This window comes from Candoia aspera, chromosome 2 (genome assembly GCF_035149785.1).
Source record: "Candoia aspera isolate rCanAsp1 chromosome 2, rCanAsp1.hap2, whole genome shotgun sequence".
Taxonomy (NCBI): Eukaryota; Metazoa; Chordata; class Lepidosauria; order Squamata; family Boidae; genus Candoia; species Candoia aspera.
The window spans coordinates 4,025,150-4,043,066 of record NC_086154.1 but is presented as its reverse complement, the minus strand read 5'-3'; the positions used below and the strand labels follow the sequence as shown (position 1 = coordinate 4,043,066).

The window sequence follows — 17,917 nt, the reverse complement described above, 5'->3', positions numbered from 1 at the left end:
GAATATTTAATAATATTTCAATCCATAGTTCTGGAGCATGAATAAACCTATAATCTGACCCAGTAGGTTAAACTTAAGCATTGTTGCAACATTTATGCACACCCAAAATGTTTATACACTTAACAGAAAGGAGAAAGGGGTACATCATATGGATTAACAAGTTATAGACCACTTCTAACATGACTTGAAACAACGGGATTTGTTCTTTTGTTTCTCAAAAAAAAATAATGTATCAAATCCTGTTAGCTGGACTTCTGAAGTGTAATTTTGACAACCTGATATCTAAGAGTCATTTTCTATTTTATTTTGACATCAAATTTTCTTTTGTATTCAGATCTGGTCTAAATAAAATAATGTAGCACTTGGGGATGAAGATGCAACCCAGCAGGCCAGCACTGGAGGCAAGGATGGAGAAGACCTGCACAGCCACCATGTATGTCCCCTTGGTGCTCAAGTAGGTGGGCACAAAGGACACCCACACACTGCAGAAGACAAGCATGCTGAATGCAATGAGCTTGGCTTCGTTGAAGGCCCCAGGGAGGTTCCTGGCCAGGAAAGCCACCATCAAGCAGATGGTGGCCAGGAAACCCATGTAGCCCAGGGCTCCATAAAACATGATGTCAGAGCCTTCATTGCATTGCTGGATGATCTCTCCAGGCTGAGAATGAAGGTCAGTATCAGGAAATGGAGGAGAAATGCCGAGCCAGCTGCTGCAAATGACAACTTGGACACTAGAACAAGAAAGGATGATGGAGTTGGCCAAGCTCTTCCCCAGCCATCTCTGCACTTTATTGCCTGGTTTTGTTGCCAGGAAGACCAGCACCACTGTGATTGTTTTGGCCAAGACTGAAGAGACAGCAAGTGAGAAGATGACACTGAATGTTGTCTGTCGGAGAAGGCAGGTGGCTCCCCTTGGCCGGCCAATAAACAGGAAGGAAGTTGAGAAGGAAAGCAGGAGGGAAACAAGGAGGATGTAGGAGAGATCCCGGTTGTTGGCTTTGACAATCGGAGTTTCCTGGAATTTAATGAAGATTCCCAAGACAAAGCCTGTAATTAAACAGAAGAATAAGGCAATGGAAGCTAGGATGATCCCCAGATTTTCTTGATAGGATAGGAAGGTTATACTCTTGGGGATACAATGATCCTGATGGACATTTGGATGTTGATCTTCTGGACATCTGGTGCATTTCTCTGCATCTGCAAAGAGCAAGAACTTTCCTATAGTGTGCACTTTAATCAAATACATAGGTTCTGTGAAACTGGGTTTCTGTGTGAAAAACTGCATATGCAGAAAGTCAAGATGCAGTAAGAAGGAGGACCCTGAGAGATGAGGGCTCCCCTCAACTGTTCAAGTGGAGGCTGAAATGAGCAGAGAAGCAGAATTTTAGGGGCCCGACTAAAATCCCAAGATATCTTTTCAGGGAAAACAAGGCACTAGCTCAGCTATAAGGTATCAAATTCGACAACTACTTTACCAAATATACTTTATCAGCTATAGAATCAGTGAGATGACCAAGGAATGATGATAAGCTGAGAAAAGATCTTGGGGGGCGAGCAGAATTCTGGGAAAGGAAAGGAAAGAACCCTGTAGAAAGATACTCATGTTTATGGAATATGGTCACATTCTTCTTACAAAACCTCATGGTCTTTGTAGTCCTGCACCATTATGTCATAGTTACACCCTCATGGCCTCATTGACCTCCCTCATTGGATGTAACATGAAATGTTACATCCAATGGAATACCTGTCTGCTGTATCCAATCACATGTGTAGCTTAATTTGCATGAGACAAAAAGAGGGACTATACCCCCTCCCATCTACAATCCTCTCTTTGCCTCCAGCACTGTCAATAAACCAACTTGTGCTTCTAAGTAATGGGTCCTGATCTCTGGTTTAAACCTATCCTTGAAAAAAAATGACTACAGCAGATAACTGGAACTCATGAGCTTAATGGCCTGATTTTTTGAAAGGGGTTTCAGTTTCTCTGATGAACTAATGTCCTTTTTAAATAGGCATTTCCTTTTTCTGTGTCTGTCTGGTAGATTCCCCTCCTTCTTTGTAGGACTTAGGAGAAAAACCCTCCAGAGTTTTATGCTTTTTTCTTTCACGCAGCTAGAAGGGGAAACTGCCTAAGCCGTCCTTCATTCAATATTTTTTAAATGCCACATTTTCATTTTCATTTAAAAAGGGAGGGAGGGAGATGGAGTTGACCTTCAGTATGGACTGGGGTGGGCTGAGGACATCACCATGCATTCCTGTCCCCAAGGAAAGTTCACAGGCCATCTTCCCACCAGGGCAAGAAGGAGCTGTGGCTCAGTCCTGCTGGAGAATTTCTTCCTTCTCACCACCCTTTCGATAGATAATCCAGAAGCTGGAAGAGCCATGTAGCCCATTGGATCTACCATCCCTGCTCTGTGTAGGAAGCGAGTTTTGGGAGTGGTATAATCTGGATTTTGTGAACATAGCAAGGAAGGGTTGAAAATGGGAGGTGCCTGTCTCATGGCTTCTTGGGAAATCCAAAGCCATGAACTTCAACTGCCCATAGAAATGGTTCCACTGAGACAGGGTAAACTGCAGGGTGACCTGATAAAACCTTTTCCAAAGACCCAACCAATGTCATCATGCTCTGGAACCCTGAACTTCTCCCTGTCAGAGAAAGAGCATGAATAACAAACTAAAACATGAAAGGTGTGTGTTGAAGTGTAAAATATGAAGTCTTCCTCATAATGCTAACCTCTCATTGTCCAGTATCTTTTAATGTCCTGCCCCCAGTTTAACCTCCAGATTCATTTCTTGTTCCTCACTATGAATAGTATTTTTACGTATGTTTTTAGTGTTTTAATGTTTTTAAAGCCAAGCTTTTGGTCTTCCCCAAAGTCTGCCCCTTTCTTCTGGTGTCACCCACCTTCCTGGGTGGAGATGGTTCCTTCTGCACAAGGAACGCAGTCATAGCAGCAGATGGGCCTCCCCTCCTGAGCCACCTTCATGAATCCAGGATGACAGCTTTCCACACACCTGGAAGGAGGCAGGGGCTGAGGAGAGAGAAACATCCAGAAAATGAATTTCTTTCCAGAAAGAAGGCAAAGGAGGAAGGAATTGGTATCCTCCAGTTGAAGGTTAAACTTGGCTGAATTTAAAGCCTATAGAATCCTGGAGCTCATTAAGCTGATCTGACTGCATGTTGCTTCCCTATTGACCGTTTGTTCTATCTTTTCACAGACTGTGATTTTTAGATTTGGATTCTAACTTCACATACTAAGTACCTCAATTGCATGGTTTCTTTGCTTTGGCCAAAGGAAAACATGTTTCCCGCATGGCTCAAAATTCCCTCTCTTTGCAGAAGACTAAAAAATACTTTACTTGAATAGTTAAGGAATTCTCATAGACACATTTTGCCTCTTTGGGAGGTAATATTCAAAGGCACTTCCTACCCCAAGAGTGTGATCCTCTAGGTAAGAACTTCAGGAAAAGCAAAATAAAGATTTAATCCTACCTGGTTCAGCCTCTCCATCTCTGCAGTAGCATCCTGGTGGATCATTAACTTGTCATCCAAGGATCCCTGTCTTTCTAGACTGCCAAACCTCACTCTCTCAAAGGATATATTGCTGTTAATGTCCCACTTAAAAATGTCCAGGTCTGCCGACGGGTCTCCATTCTCATCCAAATACACTCCATTTATGGAATTATTATAAAATGGAGAATTCTGAAGAAAGGAATGAAGCTGGAATGGAAAAGAACATGAGCATTTTTAGACAGGACATCCAATGCTGTCTATGACCTCTCCCTTTGTGTTGCAGGTGAACAGAACATGTTTTTCTCTCTACCCAAAACTGAAGCTTCAGATTTATTTTCCATTTCCTCAGGAGAGAATCTATAAAGGTTTGAATCCTAACGCCTCCTAACTCCCTGTTTAAACACATACTAATTGCACAAACACTTGGAAATGTGACAGAGGTAGAATTGGATAGGCTTTCAAGATTTTGTTACCATAATCTACAATAATAAAGTACTTCCTGCAGTGTCTGTTTCTTGACCTAGCCCACATGGGAAGGGCTGAGATCCATCTTAAAAGCATTACCAAGTTTTCCTCATTCCTTAGCAAACAAAATCAAGGCATGATTATTTTGCCTTTGTTTCTCACACTTCCTTCTATCTCTGGACTATATAATCTCTTCTCCAAGTCTCTGTGCCTCCCTCAACAATTCTTTGTGCCTCCCTTCTGTTGGTATATTGTTTTCTGCTACAGAAATTAAGGTTACTATGGTAACTAATCATTCTGTCCGGGTGAAGAGGTCGAATTTAATTGTCCTCAGTTTAGGTGTTAATAGTTGCATTGCCTGAAGGGAGGGCAGCTTGCTTGGTTAGTTTGTTTTCTTTTAGCCTTGCAGCCAGTAAGCAGCTCTCTGAGAGAGCTCTCTCCTCTCTCTGAGCATGTGTGAATGCAGAAGCCTGTAATTATATTTTTGTGCTTTCTGTAAATAAATTTATTTTTATAGAAATGCCTGGTGTGTGATTTTTCTGATCACTCTGGGCCAAATGCTTTCCAGCACTCTGCAATACCTTCCTCCCTCAACAGTTCTTTCATACCTTCCTCAAGGTCATCTCTAAATTCCTTTACAAAATGTGTATCAGAATTTGGAAGAGGAACCCGGAAGAAAAAATCTCATTAAAGGGACCCAAGGACAACCTGAACAGGACAGACGGTGCAAACATCTCCTTCAACTCTTCCCATTTGCATTCTTCACTGCTGCATTTGGCAAACCAATGAGAGATGCAGCAGAGGGTGTGTGCTGTTTGTAAATGCTACAGCTTCCTCATTGCCTCTGAATTTCTGCTCTGCTGTCCTGTACCAAGAGTCTCTATTTTCCTCTTTCTCTTTTCTCTGTAGCTGAACACTGTTCAAAGAGATCCTTTCTGAAAACTTCTCCATTTCCTCTGAACTCCTTTTCTCTTATTGAAGGGAATAAATAAAATTCTCATAGATGATTTGTTGATCTCTCTTTGATTGCCTTATATACCAGCATCAAATATCCTATATATAAAGGAGGTTCCAATTCATAATAACCACCATAAAAACACTTATCAAAACTGTTAAAGCAAGTGTCATCAGTGAACAAAGCAAGGGACCATTGGAGGATCTCTCTGACTGCATCTAAGTTCAGATTTATCAGTTAAAATAATTTTTCTAGATGGACTTGATGGTCCTTCTCTCCACACTTTTGTAAGGAAGAGCAGATTTGCACACACATGGCAAGGATGTGGCACTCTGGCTCCCTTACATGGGTGTTCTTCAATCCTTCCCCACCATCCATCACATACAACCCACCCAGATTTTCTGCAGAACCTGTTCCATTATAATCACTCTTTCTTTTCCCATAAAATGTCCTCCTTCACTCAGGAGGAAGAGAGAGCAAATATCCCTACTCACAGTATTGTTTTTTTTTTTTTTTTTTCTGTAGCTAGCAGAAGATGTGGTAGTCTCCATTTCCTCTGAGAATGGAAATACTCTTTTTGGAAGGTACAAATATTTTAACGTGCAAAATTAGCTTCAAGAGCTGAGAGTTGAAGACAATGGAGAAGTGGTGGTGGTGGTGGGGAATGATCATGGCCTCTTCCAAGCAGGAATACAGAAAAACTTCCACGCAATAAAGATAGAACAAGATTGGACTAAGTTTGAAAGGAAACAGGTGGGATCGACCCTTAACATAAAGAAGTCCAACCTTTTGAGCCTTAGCCAAGGTGGTAGAGTGGTTAATGTCTTGGCTAAGGATTCTAGAGACCAGGGATTAATGCCTCCCTCAGTCACGGAATCCCTCTGGGGGGTTTGGGCCAATTGCTTACTCTGAGCCTCCCCAAATTCCCCACAGGGAGGAGGTCTGGAAAAAGTATTGGAGGGGGCTAGTGCTATGGATACCATCTTGACCTGGAGAAGAGGTGACGTCATGAGGTCAAAAGTTTAGAACCTAAGGAGAAGTATTTTGTGAAAAAGCACACTGGAGGAATTCTGCTAAAATTAAAGTTTGCTCTTCACATAGAAACAAGGCTGCTTCATCTCTCTAGAATTCTGCAGGTAGATGGGCAACTAACTAAGAGAAAGATATTTCCTTACCATGAGGATAACTACATTTGACTTTGCTCTACTAGTTGGGTCTGTTGGTGTCATGAGTAAGGATGGCGAGCAGGGGGCTCCCATCCAGACTGTCAAGCGCATGCGTAGCACGGATGAACTGTTCAGCCATTCAAAGAGACACAGATCGGGACCGCCTTAACCCTTGGGGGTTATATGTCTGGGTTTTCCCCACGCTTCTTCAGTTTGTTAGGATTCCTGTTAAGTACTAGCAATAAATGTTAGAGACCAGTTCCTTGTCTCAGTGTGTTTCCTGGTTGTTAGGACAGTTGGAGTGGGCAGCTATAATAAATTCATGGAATACATATAGTACATGCATATGTATTCTTCCTTGATGTGATATATAGTCACTTGACGTGGAGAAGAATCCCCAAATCTCCATCATGAAAGATGTCTCCTCTTAGTTAAGCTCAACTCCTGTGATTTCATGGGAGATCTATATATTTTTCTTTACTCTTGCTTTCCTCCAAATTTTTTTATTCTTTTTCAAATATCCAGGCGAGATGTCCAAGTTCTAACCTGGCCTGATCCTGCTTAGCTTCTCACTTCAGACACGAGGTGCCACTTGCTGAGACCCTTCCACATTCAGTGTCTCCAGTCCTACTGAGACTTTAGAACAGGAGAAGAGGAACCAAATGGGTTGCGGGCAAGGAATGGACTCTGGTTCTAGGCCAAGCAAGACCTGGAGCTGAGGGGCAGCCAGCAGGTGAGGGATCAGAGGCATTACATTGCCTCATGGACTGGCAAGAAGGCATCGCCCCACACATACCAGAATACAAGGGATAGGGTGGAGTCAGACAAGGGAGAGCTCCTGCTGGCAAACAGAGATGTCGAAGAAGAGAAATATGCAGGCAGTACAAGATGTTGGCAAAGAAACTCTTGAATGAGATTTGAGTAAATCAGGGAAAAGGTAGCCAAACTGCAAAGAATTCAAAGTATTCTCTTTGAAAACCTATTTAGGAAGACAATAGTATGCAACAGACGGGAAAGGAGTGAAGGGAATGCAAAAGGGAGAAGACTGGAAAGTTGGAATTGATTGTGTGTGTGTGTGTGTGTGTGTGTGTGTGTGTGTGTGCAGAATAAATTATTTTTTTCAAAATATCTGCCCAGTCCTCATGCTTGTAAAATTCATTCTCAGCTGAAGGAGAGTGATAAAAAAGAAATACCTGCCATCCCTTCAGCCTTGGAGTTTCCATGTTTTGACCAACTTTGAACCTTGTCCTCTTAGATCTGGACATATATGCTGCATGTAACATCCGTGCCACAGCCCACGTTGTGTTATAAATGAAAGAGCTCTCCAGAGAAAGGATCTGATCCATCTCCTCCTGGGGCAGAGGCTCCAGTTCTTCTCTCTCCCTGCACCGTCTCCAGACTTTCGCAGAAAAGGCATCCCTGGGGTAGGAACACTTAAAGGATATCTCTGCTAAGTGTTCAATGGAATTGTAGAAATCAATAGTCATAGCAGAATTTGCCTTTTGGTTTCCCTTCATAAGAAAGGAAAACATGCTTTGGATGAACTGAAAGGGAAAAGCCTCATTCATCAAATAGATGGTGAAGTCCCAGCAGAGTGTTGTGATCAAGACTTTTCCTCTAACGGGTTCATGAAAGGATTCAAATACTGTTTGTATAATTGATATTCCCACATTGATTAACTCTCTCTCTGCACCATAAAGAAAGACATTCACTTGTCTCCAATTGTGATATGGAGTTGCATCAATGATCTCGTGAAAGAGAGTTGTGGAAAAGGTTTCTGATAAAACCGGACAAATGCCATTTTGTATCAGCAAGGCAATCAATGTTCTCATGAACCTCTGCCCCTGGTCAGTGTCTGGAGCAATCAGACCAACCAAGGTCCACCTGAAATGGAGCAGCAGCTTGACCATCCCTGGGTACTGGACTCCTTCAGCAGGGAGCATTGGGTAGAAGAAAGGAAACCGAGTTTTATCACTCAGAATCTGGGAAACAAAAGTGTAACTGATCTGAAAATAATGAAAGATTGTATTTTATTTGATACCCAGAACATCTGAAATTTAAGATAACTACTCTGTCCTGAATGAAAGGATAGTTCCACTCCTTGCAATGAAGACTTCTCTACTCAACAACGTATATATTGCTTCTTTTCCTTTAGCATCAAGAGTCAAGAATTTTCATGTCCCCAGAAATGAGAAGGTTCTCCAATCTAGACTGGCAGCATTGCAGGAGGAAATAAGTTTACTCCAATCCTTCCCTCCCATTGGATAAACTGAACTGTCATTCTTAATGCCTGTCATTTCCATAAGAAAACTGCATTCTTCCTTTACGGCTGAGGATCCCTGAATGAAACTTACATGACTGAAAACTCTCACCAGCAAAAACACACCTGTGGGATTTTGTAGGTGCCCAACATGGTCGAAATCTGGATGGAGGTCCCAGTCTTGGCCCCTTCGAGAACAGCCACTGTGTTCCTCTGCCTTCCACAGCTGTAGTTGGGAACATTGGCCTCCCCGTCTGAAAGCAGGTCCAGCAGAGCATCTGAAGTCTTTCCTGCATGGTAATAGTTTTCATATATGTTGTAACCCAGAGTGATGTTGGGCAAGAGACAGGAATCCTGGTTGATGTCATGGATGGCAAAAAGGAAGGACAGCATTTTCCAGTGTGCTGTCAGTGGTGTTCTTCAAGTTTAAATGTGTTAAAGCATAATCAAGAAAAATATATTTAACCTCTTTTTACAAAAAGAATTCTAATCCACCCAGACCCAAGAGCTCCTCTGAACAGATAACAGCATTTTGAAAAATGTCGCCACAGAAATAATAACAAGAATAAATGATACTAATAAGAGATATTAGACTATCTTTCAAAAGCCCTATCCCAGTTTGTGCTAGGAACAAAATAGGTAGAACAGGTTTTGAACATTGCTTCCTCTATTTGGCTGGATGGCTTCATCTCACTTATAAAGGGTGGGAGGCATCCCCAATTATCTCACATTTTTCAATGGAATTCTTGGATTCTTTCCATTTCTATTGCATTTAAGACACTGAATGCACCTTCTGTCTACAGAATCTATTTTTTATTAGCTTTGGCTTATTCTTGTTTGCAGTTAGACAAAGATTTCCAGCTGTTAAATATTCTCCCTCTTTTTTTCTCTGTTTGCCTAGATATCTTTTCTAATACTTGATAGTGGAAGCTTGACTTATTCTTCTTTATCAAATATAAAATCCTAAAGTTGGAAAGCATTATTTGGGCCATCGAGTCCATACTCAGACACAAACACACAGAAACATTCACACGGACACAGACACAGACTGACACAAAATGAGCAGCTGTGACTGCTAACAAAGCCAGTAAGTTATCAGTTTCTGGACATGTTTAGACTTTGAAGTCAAAAGTCCTTGAGTGGAGACTTAACTTACATTTCAATCATTACATATTTAGGGCACCTGATGTCAGTTCAAAATGGGACTCAAAGAAGTTTGGACGCTTAATGACTACATAAATTCCCATCCAGGATTATTTCATATTTTCAGTGACTTTCAATCCAGATAAAACATTTTATCTGCACCTTTGGTCCAGATGAAAGACTATGGGTGTTATCTCATTTTCAATGCAGGGGAAAAATACAGCATTCTTGCATTTTTGTCCCTGATGAGTCCCTGATGTGTCAAATGAAGGGTAGATGGGAAGAGCCACCCTCCTGTCTCTAACCATCCCTAGACCTTCTCAGAGGATGTCAGGGAAAGTGGATGGTTATTCTCCAAAGTCAGGCAGAACAGATAATCCCTATTGTCTGAAATTGAGAATTTCAAAGGAGGATCTTCAGCTGCAGAGTGTAAGATGGATCTCCAAGGATGAAATGGGACAGAAAGAGAGAAAACTAGAAGATCAAGGGGATAATGCCTAGTAAGAGTGGAAGAAAGTATTTCAGTGCAGGAAGATGGACTTACTCATTTACTTTAGTTGAAGGGGTTGTGTTGAAGCTTAGTGGTTGAAAAAAAGTCTGGGTAGCAGAGACGATGCCAGCAATGAGAAACTCTCCTGGCCTGTAATGATTCTGTGGGTCCACCTCATCCCTCTCCAGAGTCAGGGGGCATTTGGCTTTGAGACTCCCCCAGACTCCCTGGGGCCACAGAAGCGGCACGAGCAGCAACATGACTTGTGTTCCTGATGGAGCCTCCAGCCCTGTGTCTGCTTTCAACAGAGAGTGAGAAGAACAGGAGGAAGACACCCAAGCCCTCTTCCAAGACAGAAGCTTCAGGGCTTTTCCTAATCTGTACAGAGTCCAGCTGAGGTTTCACATCTGAAGGGGAGGGGGGTAAACATACCCCTGCCTATGCTAAAAGCCTCCTCAGGCTCTCTCTTTTTCCAAACTCTCCAATGCCATGACATCAGCCAACAAGGTTTTAGTGTGATATCTAGGCAAAAACATGTTATTGATCTGTTTGTGTAAAATCCTCTGAAAATTTGCTAAACTGCCTCTAGAGAGTTAACAGCAAGACAACAAACAAATCACTATTATTTGGATATGACAAGGAGGAGAGGCATCAGCTCTCTGAACTCTGAATGAGTCAACCAGCAGATGCCCAAAGGGGGAAGTTGCAGATGGGCTCCAAGTTTTGCCAGTTGGGCCCAAAAGTTTCGAAAAACATATTTCTACAATCCACTATCAAGACAGATTTTTAGTATGGGTGTGACAGTCACACACCAGTATGGATTTGGTTGGTCTTGATTTGTGATGGATTTTAGCTCTATTTGTCATGTTAGCCAGGGATGAGAGCCAGTTTGGTCTAGTGGTTAAGGTGCTCGGCTAGAAACCAGGAGTCTGTGAGTTCTAGTCCCGCTTTAGGCCTGAAAGCCAGCTGGGTGAACTTGGGCCAGTCCCTGTCTCTCAGCCCAAGAGCCAATCAGGCGTAGTAGGAGAGTTCTACTCCCGCCTTAGGCATGAAAGCTGGTTGGGTGACGTTGGGCCAGTCACTCTCTCTCAGCTCAACTCGGTGCAATGTAGACTAGCCTCCTCGTGGTGCACCCCGGGCAACGTGACTTGTCACAGCTAAATAGTCTACACATCTGGCTGCTGGACTTCACAAGGATTTCCCAGCAAGAAAAAGCAGCACGAACACCAAACTGCTATGCCGTATGATTTAAAAAAAAAAAAAAAAGCCAGGGAGAAAAAAAGCTGAGATGGGTGGTTGCTAATCATTAAGGAAAATAAGGAGAACAAAAATTTCCATTAAAGAAGAAAGAACTATTGTTTTTTTATTGGAGGAAAAAAACCTCATCTTTGTTGGTGAAGGTAGAACTAAGCCATCTAACAAGTAGTTAATATCTGAACATGACATGCAGCACAATTTTAGTGCATGGGTGAACCTGGAGGATGCCTTACCCTTACAGACCCTGTACAGACACACCAACACCTATTCTGTAGCATCCACAGCAAAGAAAATGGAAAATCATGCTTATTAAAAAAGTGGAAATGAATTTCTACTCTCACTTGAAACAAACAGGACTTTTTAAAATATTTTATTATGTTCTCTTTTTTTTTTCCTTTTAGAAATGATCAAGCAAGTTTTATCAGAACTAAGCACAGGTTGTATGTAGTAGTTTGAAGAAAATCAGACAACATAAAACCCCAGTTCTATCATCAGGCCAGACACACAGAGGCAGTCATGCATTTTTTTTTTTCTTCAAAACTAGCTTCTTAGAATTATCTAAGCTACCTAAGGATGCCTCTGCTGTTTCAACAAGTAGGCCTATATAAAATAGTGATTAAGCTTCAGGGGATTTCAATCATCTACAAATAATTCTGGCAGGAGGTTCATGCCTAGAGCCTTCAACGAAGCCAAGATGATCACCTGCATCATGCTGGTCTTTTGCAGAATCTGGGTCTCTCTTGTGCCCACCTACCTGAGCACCAAAGGGAAGTACATGGTGGCCATGCAGGTCTTCTCCATCTTGGCCTCCAGTGCTGCCCTACTGGGCTTCATCTTTGTCCCTTTTAAAGCTTGGCTTTAAAAACATTCAAACACTAAATACATTGTTGTTTATTCCTTTCGTCGCTTCCGACTCTTCGTGACTTCATGGACCAGCCCGCTCCAGAGATTCCTTTCAGTCATCAGCACCCACAGCTCCCCCAGGGATGAGTCCATCACCTCTAGAATATCATCCATCCACCTTGCCCTTGATCGGCCCCTCTTCCTTTTGCCCTCCACTCTCCCTAGCATCAGCATCTTCTCCAGGGTGCCCTGTCTTCTCATTATGTGGCCAAAGTATTTCAGTTTTGCCTTTAATATCATTCCCTCAAGTGAGCAGTCTGGCTTTATTTCCTGAAGGATGGACTGGTTGGATCTTCTGGCAGTCCAAGGCACTCTCAGAATTTTCCTCCAACACCACAGTTCAAAAGCATCGATCTTCCTTCTCCCAGCCTTCCTTATGGTCCAGCTCTCGCAGCCATATGCTACTACTGGGAAAACCATTGCTTTAACTATGCAGACCTTCGTTGTCAGTGTGATGTCTCTGCTCTTAAATATTTCAGACGGGGGGACCAATGTCCCCAACTACAGCTGTGGAAGGCAGAAAAACACAGTGATAATTTCAGTCAGAGGTTCCTCCCTTGGAAGCCAAGAGCAGAGTTTTTTCAATGGAAATGATAGGCTTTGAGGATGGGAGAGAAGGGTTAGAGCAGACATATTCCTCCCTGCCATAGTTCTAATCTAGATTTGGGAATCTTTTTGGCTTTTTGGAATAGCAAAATCTGCAATTAAGGAGCAAGTGGGAAGAGTAGCAATGTATGAGCATAGGAATAAAGACCCCACCAAGGACCTTAGTTCAGGGGTGTTCAGTGGGGAAAGAATTGCTATTTTGGGCTCTATGGGTCATATAATAAATTTGTCTTTCTTTCCTTTCAGATCAGTTACAGGTTTTTTTCTCAGATTCTTAGTGATAAAACTCCGTTTCCTTTCTTCTACCCGATGCTCCCTGGTGAAGGAGTCCAGTACCCAGGGATAGTCAAGCTGCTGCTCCATTTCAGGTGGACCTTGGTTGGTCTGATGGCTCCAGACACTGATCAGGGGGAGAAGTTCATGAGGACCTTGACTTCTATGTTGTTAAGGAGTGGCATTTGTCCAGTTATATCACAGACTTTTTCCAAAACAATCTATCAAGTTTTCATGAGAACATGGACTGCCTTGCTGATACAAAATGGCATTTGTGTGGCTATATATCAAAGCTTTACACTAAATGAGGGTAATATGGATGTAATTTTTAAACAATATTTCAAGTGGAGAGAAGTCAATGTCTTTGTGTACGGTGCAGAGACTAGTTCATTCCAGATAGGAATGATGGTTGTAGAAGCACTACTTCAAGATTTTCGGGAACAAGTTGTAGAAAAAGTTTGGATCACCACAGCTCACTGGGATCTCAGTCTTGAAGTTTAATACCTTTTCCTTTAAATACATTGGTGGCATTTTTTCCCTTTCTGATACAGAAAACAAAATGGGCAAACCATGATGCTTTTCATCTCTTTCATGAATCCATACATAACTTTGTAAAGAAAACCTTTACATGTTCATCCACTAAGGATGCCTTTTCAGTGAAAGTCTGGAGACAGTGCAAACAGAGGGAAGAATTGGAGCCTCTGCCATAAGAGAAGATCGATTGGGTCCTGGCTCTCGACAGCCATCTCTTTTACAACACAATCCAGGTTGTGGGAAGGGCCTTAAATTCAGCTTATATATCCAGGTCCAAGAGATCAGAAGGTGGAAGCTCCAAGGCTGAAGGTCCCAAACTGTGGTTTCCCTTGTGAATGGCGTGGCAGGATCAGGACGGAGGAGTGCAACCCTCTTGGTGTTTGTTGGTCTTCCAGAGGCGTTGGATGCCCTCAGTCATGGCCTCTTCCGGCACTGCCTTGAAGACCTCTGTGTACACCTCTGGTCCTCCTCCTTCTTCAGGGGATGGTTCCAGTTTCTGGTTGTGGGGAGGAAGAGGCCAAACCAAAGCTCCTCAAGTATGAGATGCCATGGGCTCAGTACTCTCCCCAGTCCTCTTCAACATGAGACCACTGGTGGGGATCATCTGCTGACGTGGGCTCAAGGATGATGTATGCTGATGATTGAGTTTTGATAGAGTTCTATTGTGAAATTTTGGGAGTTCCTGTTGTTTTGAGTGTTTGGGCTGCTACCCAGGATTGTTGTTGCAATGTGGGCAGTTAATCAAAGGTGGCTTGGGAGTTCATGGCCACAGCCTCAACCATAGACATGATCTGGATTATTGGAGGCTACTCATAGGAGACGTTGGGTGGATGTCACACACTACATCCGATTATTGTTTAAGGGCAGTGGAAAAATGATCTGGTATCTGGGGATACCAACAGCAGTCCCTTGCCATGGACAGAATACTGCCTCCTACCCTCAAAGTTCCCAGTAGCTACTTCTCCATTCCTATTTAACACAGGCATAAAGCCGCCAGTTGAGGTCATCTGTCAGCCTGGAATGGCATATCCTCATTATGGTCACGATACTCAGTGGCTCATCTCTGCCCTGGGCTGTACAGGTAATGCTGTAGAGGTGCTTACTCAGTGCCTGGAGAATGTGAAGGTCTGGATGGAGGTGCCAGGTTGTGGCTGAAGACTAGAAAGAACTGAGAATGTCTGGGTTTAGGGGAACCCTCATTCTGGAGCTGCTCCATCAATAATTCTGGATAGGATAGTACTCCTGCAAGGAATGAATTGCTGTACAATCTGGACTCAAGTCTCTGGCTTGAGGCAGAGGTGGAAGCACTGACTAGGAGGGCCTTTGCACAAGTACATCTTGTGAGCCAGCTTTGCCCCTTCCTGAATCAGGAAGCTCTGCTCATCTATAGACATCTCAGCCCGTTCCTGTCTGAAATATTGTATGAAACTCTACATGTGGCTGCACATGGAAAGCAGTTGGAAGCTTCAGTGGGTCCAGAAAGGAGTGGGAGTTATAGGATAGGTGTACACACAATAGATTTGGTGTTTTCTTAATGGCAGTGATGAAATGCTCTTTATAGAGGGATATTGACAGCAGTCCCTTATCATGGATAGAAATTATAGGTTTGAAAAAACAGGACTTGGTAGAGGTATGTGGGATTTTTTATTTTAACTAAAAGAACATTAAAATATCAAATACAGTGTGTTGGAATTTTCAACTAATTTTTTGGGAGCCAGCTATCCAAAAGTCACCATACTATTTATTTTGACATCAAATGTACTTTTTTATTCAGATCTGGTCTTAGAAACAAAATGTAGCATTTGGTGAAAAAGATGAAGCCTAGCAGGCCAGTACTGGAGGCCAAGATGGAGAAGATCTGCACAGCCACTTCCCCTTGGTGCTCAGGTAGGTGGGCACAAAGGAGACCCAAATGCTGCAGAAGACCAGCATGCTGAAAGTGATCAGCTTGGCTTCGTTGAAGGCCCCAGGCAGATTCCTGGCCAGGAAAGCAACCATGAAGCAGACAGCAGCCAGGAAGCTCATGTAGCCAAGGGCCCCATAAAACATGGGGACAGAACCTTCATTGCATTGCAGGATGATCTCTCCATACTGCGAGTTCATGTCATAGTCAGGGAAGGGGGGAGAAGTCCCCAACCAGATGCCGCAGAGGACAACTTGGACACCTGTGCAAGAAAGGACAATGGAATTAGCCAAGCTCTTCCCCAGCAATCCCTGTAGTTTATTCCCTGGCTTTGTGGCAAAGAACACTAACACCACCGTGACTGTTTTGGCCAAGACAGAAGAAACAGCGAGGGAGAAAATGATACTGAAGGCTGTTTGTCGGAGAAGGCAGGTGGCTCTCCTTGGCTGGCCAATGAAGAGGAAGGAGGTCAAGAAGGAAAACAGAAGGGAGGCAAGGAGGTTGTAGGAGAGGTCCTGATTGTTGGCTTTGATGATCGGTGTGCCTTGGAATTTAATGAAGATTCCCAAGACAAAGCCTGTGATTAAAGACAGAGACAAGGCAAGGAAAGCCAGGATGATCCCCAGATTTTCTTGATAGGATAGGAAGGTAACAATCTTGTCTATACAGTGATCTCGATGGATGTTTGGATATTGATCTTCTAGACATTTGTTACATTTTTCTGCATCTGAAAAAAGCAGGAGTTATATCTCCCATGAAGCGTATGCTTTAAAAAAATGCATTGCAAAGTTAGGGTGGTGTCAATGACTGCAAGTGAAGGACATCAGTCTGCAGATAGAAGGTGGTCCCCAAGAGTTGAGGCAGTCCTCCCCTGTTCACATAGAAGCTGGGTTGCTGTGTACTTTAATTTGGTTTCCATAAATGAGCAGTGAAGGAGTTTTCAGGGACCAAGCTGAAAGCCACTCACCCAAAGTCATCTTCCCAGGGAAAAAGAGGCACAGGCTCAGTTACATGGGGTCAATGTCCAGAACTCCCCACTCCCCTAATGCAGGTTCCCAAGGAAACTAAAAATTTCAGCTCCACCATAAAACCATCATGTTCTTTCCCCCTTATCAAGATAAGGGGGAAAGAGGGGAAGGAAGCTCCATTGTCAGCTCAGCCATAAAACCTTTAGAAGACCAAGGAATGCTGGGAGGCTGGGAGAAGGTCCCAGGAGAGGAACTCAGAGACTTTAACCAGGGGACCTTTTGACAAACCCCATAAGAGTAACTCTTTAGAAAGAAATTATGTTCCTGAAACACTGCCTCTTTATTTCTTCAGCCCGCAATTGTCTTGTAGTCTTGTCCCATTACCTCCTAGATACACCCATGTATGGCCTCACTACCCTTACAAGGCACATGGTATGCTGAAACCATGGAAATCACTCCAATCACATTTACTGTATAGCTTGATTTCATAAGACTAGAAAGGGATACTTCATAAATTCTCCCTTCTTTTGACTTATGTGCCTCCAGGGCTGTTTATAACTGAATGTGTGCTTCAAAGCAATGTGGTCTCCTCTCTGCTTTAAACGCATCCAAGAAAAATCGATCAGATAATTGGGCCCATGGCCTGAATGGCCCCTTCCAGGTCTCATTCTTCTAAAAGGCCATTAGTTTCTCTGAGGAACTCATCCAGAAGTCTCCCATGTACAGAAAAAACTGGGGTTCAAATTGATTTTTAAGAAGTGGAATTCCGTATTTAGTTCTGGAGATCTGCAGTTTTTCTATCTTGTCTGTGCTTACCCTGACTGGTAAATTCCCATCCTTCTTGGCCCCTCCCTCCCATGCCCAGACAGCAAGGACCAGTCGCTTCCCTTTCCTTGGGCAGGTCCTTGGAGGGAAGATGAGAAAAGCCCACCAGAGTGTGATGCTTCTTCCTGTCACTACAGCTGGAAAGGGAAATGGTCTGAACTGTTTCTTCAATTGACTATTATTGATTTTTAATGTCAAAGTTTTATCGTGAGGAAGGGAGGGAGGGAGGGAGGATCAGTCCACCTTTTAACCTTTCCAGTGCTGAACTTGTTTGGAAAAAAACAAGTCCAGTCTTTCATCAGTGTTTCAAGGGACCAAAGAAAGACTTTCTATATTGGGATGAACTGCAGGTGAAAGACCACTTAACAAAGGTTATGCCAGTAGAAGGAAAAACAAACAAACAAACAACTTTTGACTGGAATAAGGAAAATTATGGGGAGGTGACCTTCAGGGCAGGGGCAGGGTTGGTTGAGGACATCTTCATGTATTCCTGTTCTTAACAAACAGTTAGGTAAAGGTAAAGGTTTCCCTTGACGTAAAGTCCAGTCGAATCCGACTCTAGGGGGCGGTGCTCATCTCCGTTTCTAAGCCTTGGAGCCGGCGTTGTCATAGACACTTCCGGGTCATGTGGCCAGCATGACTCACGGAACGCCGT

At 43.1% G+C, this 17,917-nt stretch overlaps 1 protein-coding gene across 1 annotated transcript; it reads right to left on the bottom strand.

Moving 5' to 3' along the window:
• Positions 1 to 316: 316 nt before the first annotated feature.
• LOC134488839 (vomeronasal type-2 receptor 26-like) lies at positions 317 to 4,602 on the bottom strand (the record flags this gene model as incomplete). The annotated part of the gene is made up of 4 exons (XM_063291173.1): positions 4,588 to 4,602; positions 3,494 to 3,721; positions 2,906 to 3,032; positions 317 to 1,197 (listed from the first exon to the last, which is right to left on the bottom strand). Coding segments are annotated over exons 1-4 (1,251 nt in total), but the record flags the coding sequence as incomplete, so codon positions are not given.
• Positions 4,603 to 17,917: the final 13,315 nt, after the last annotated feature.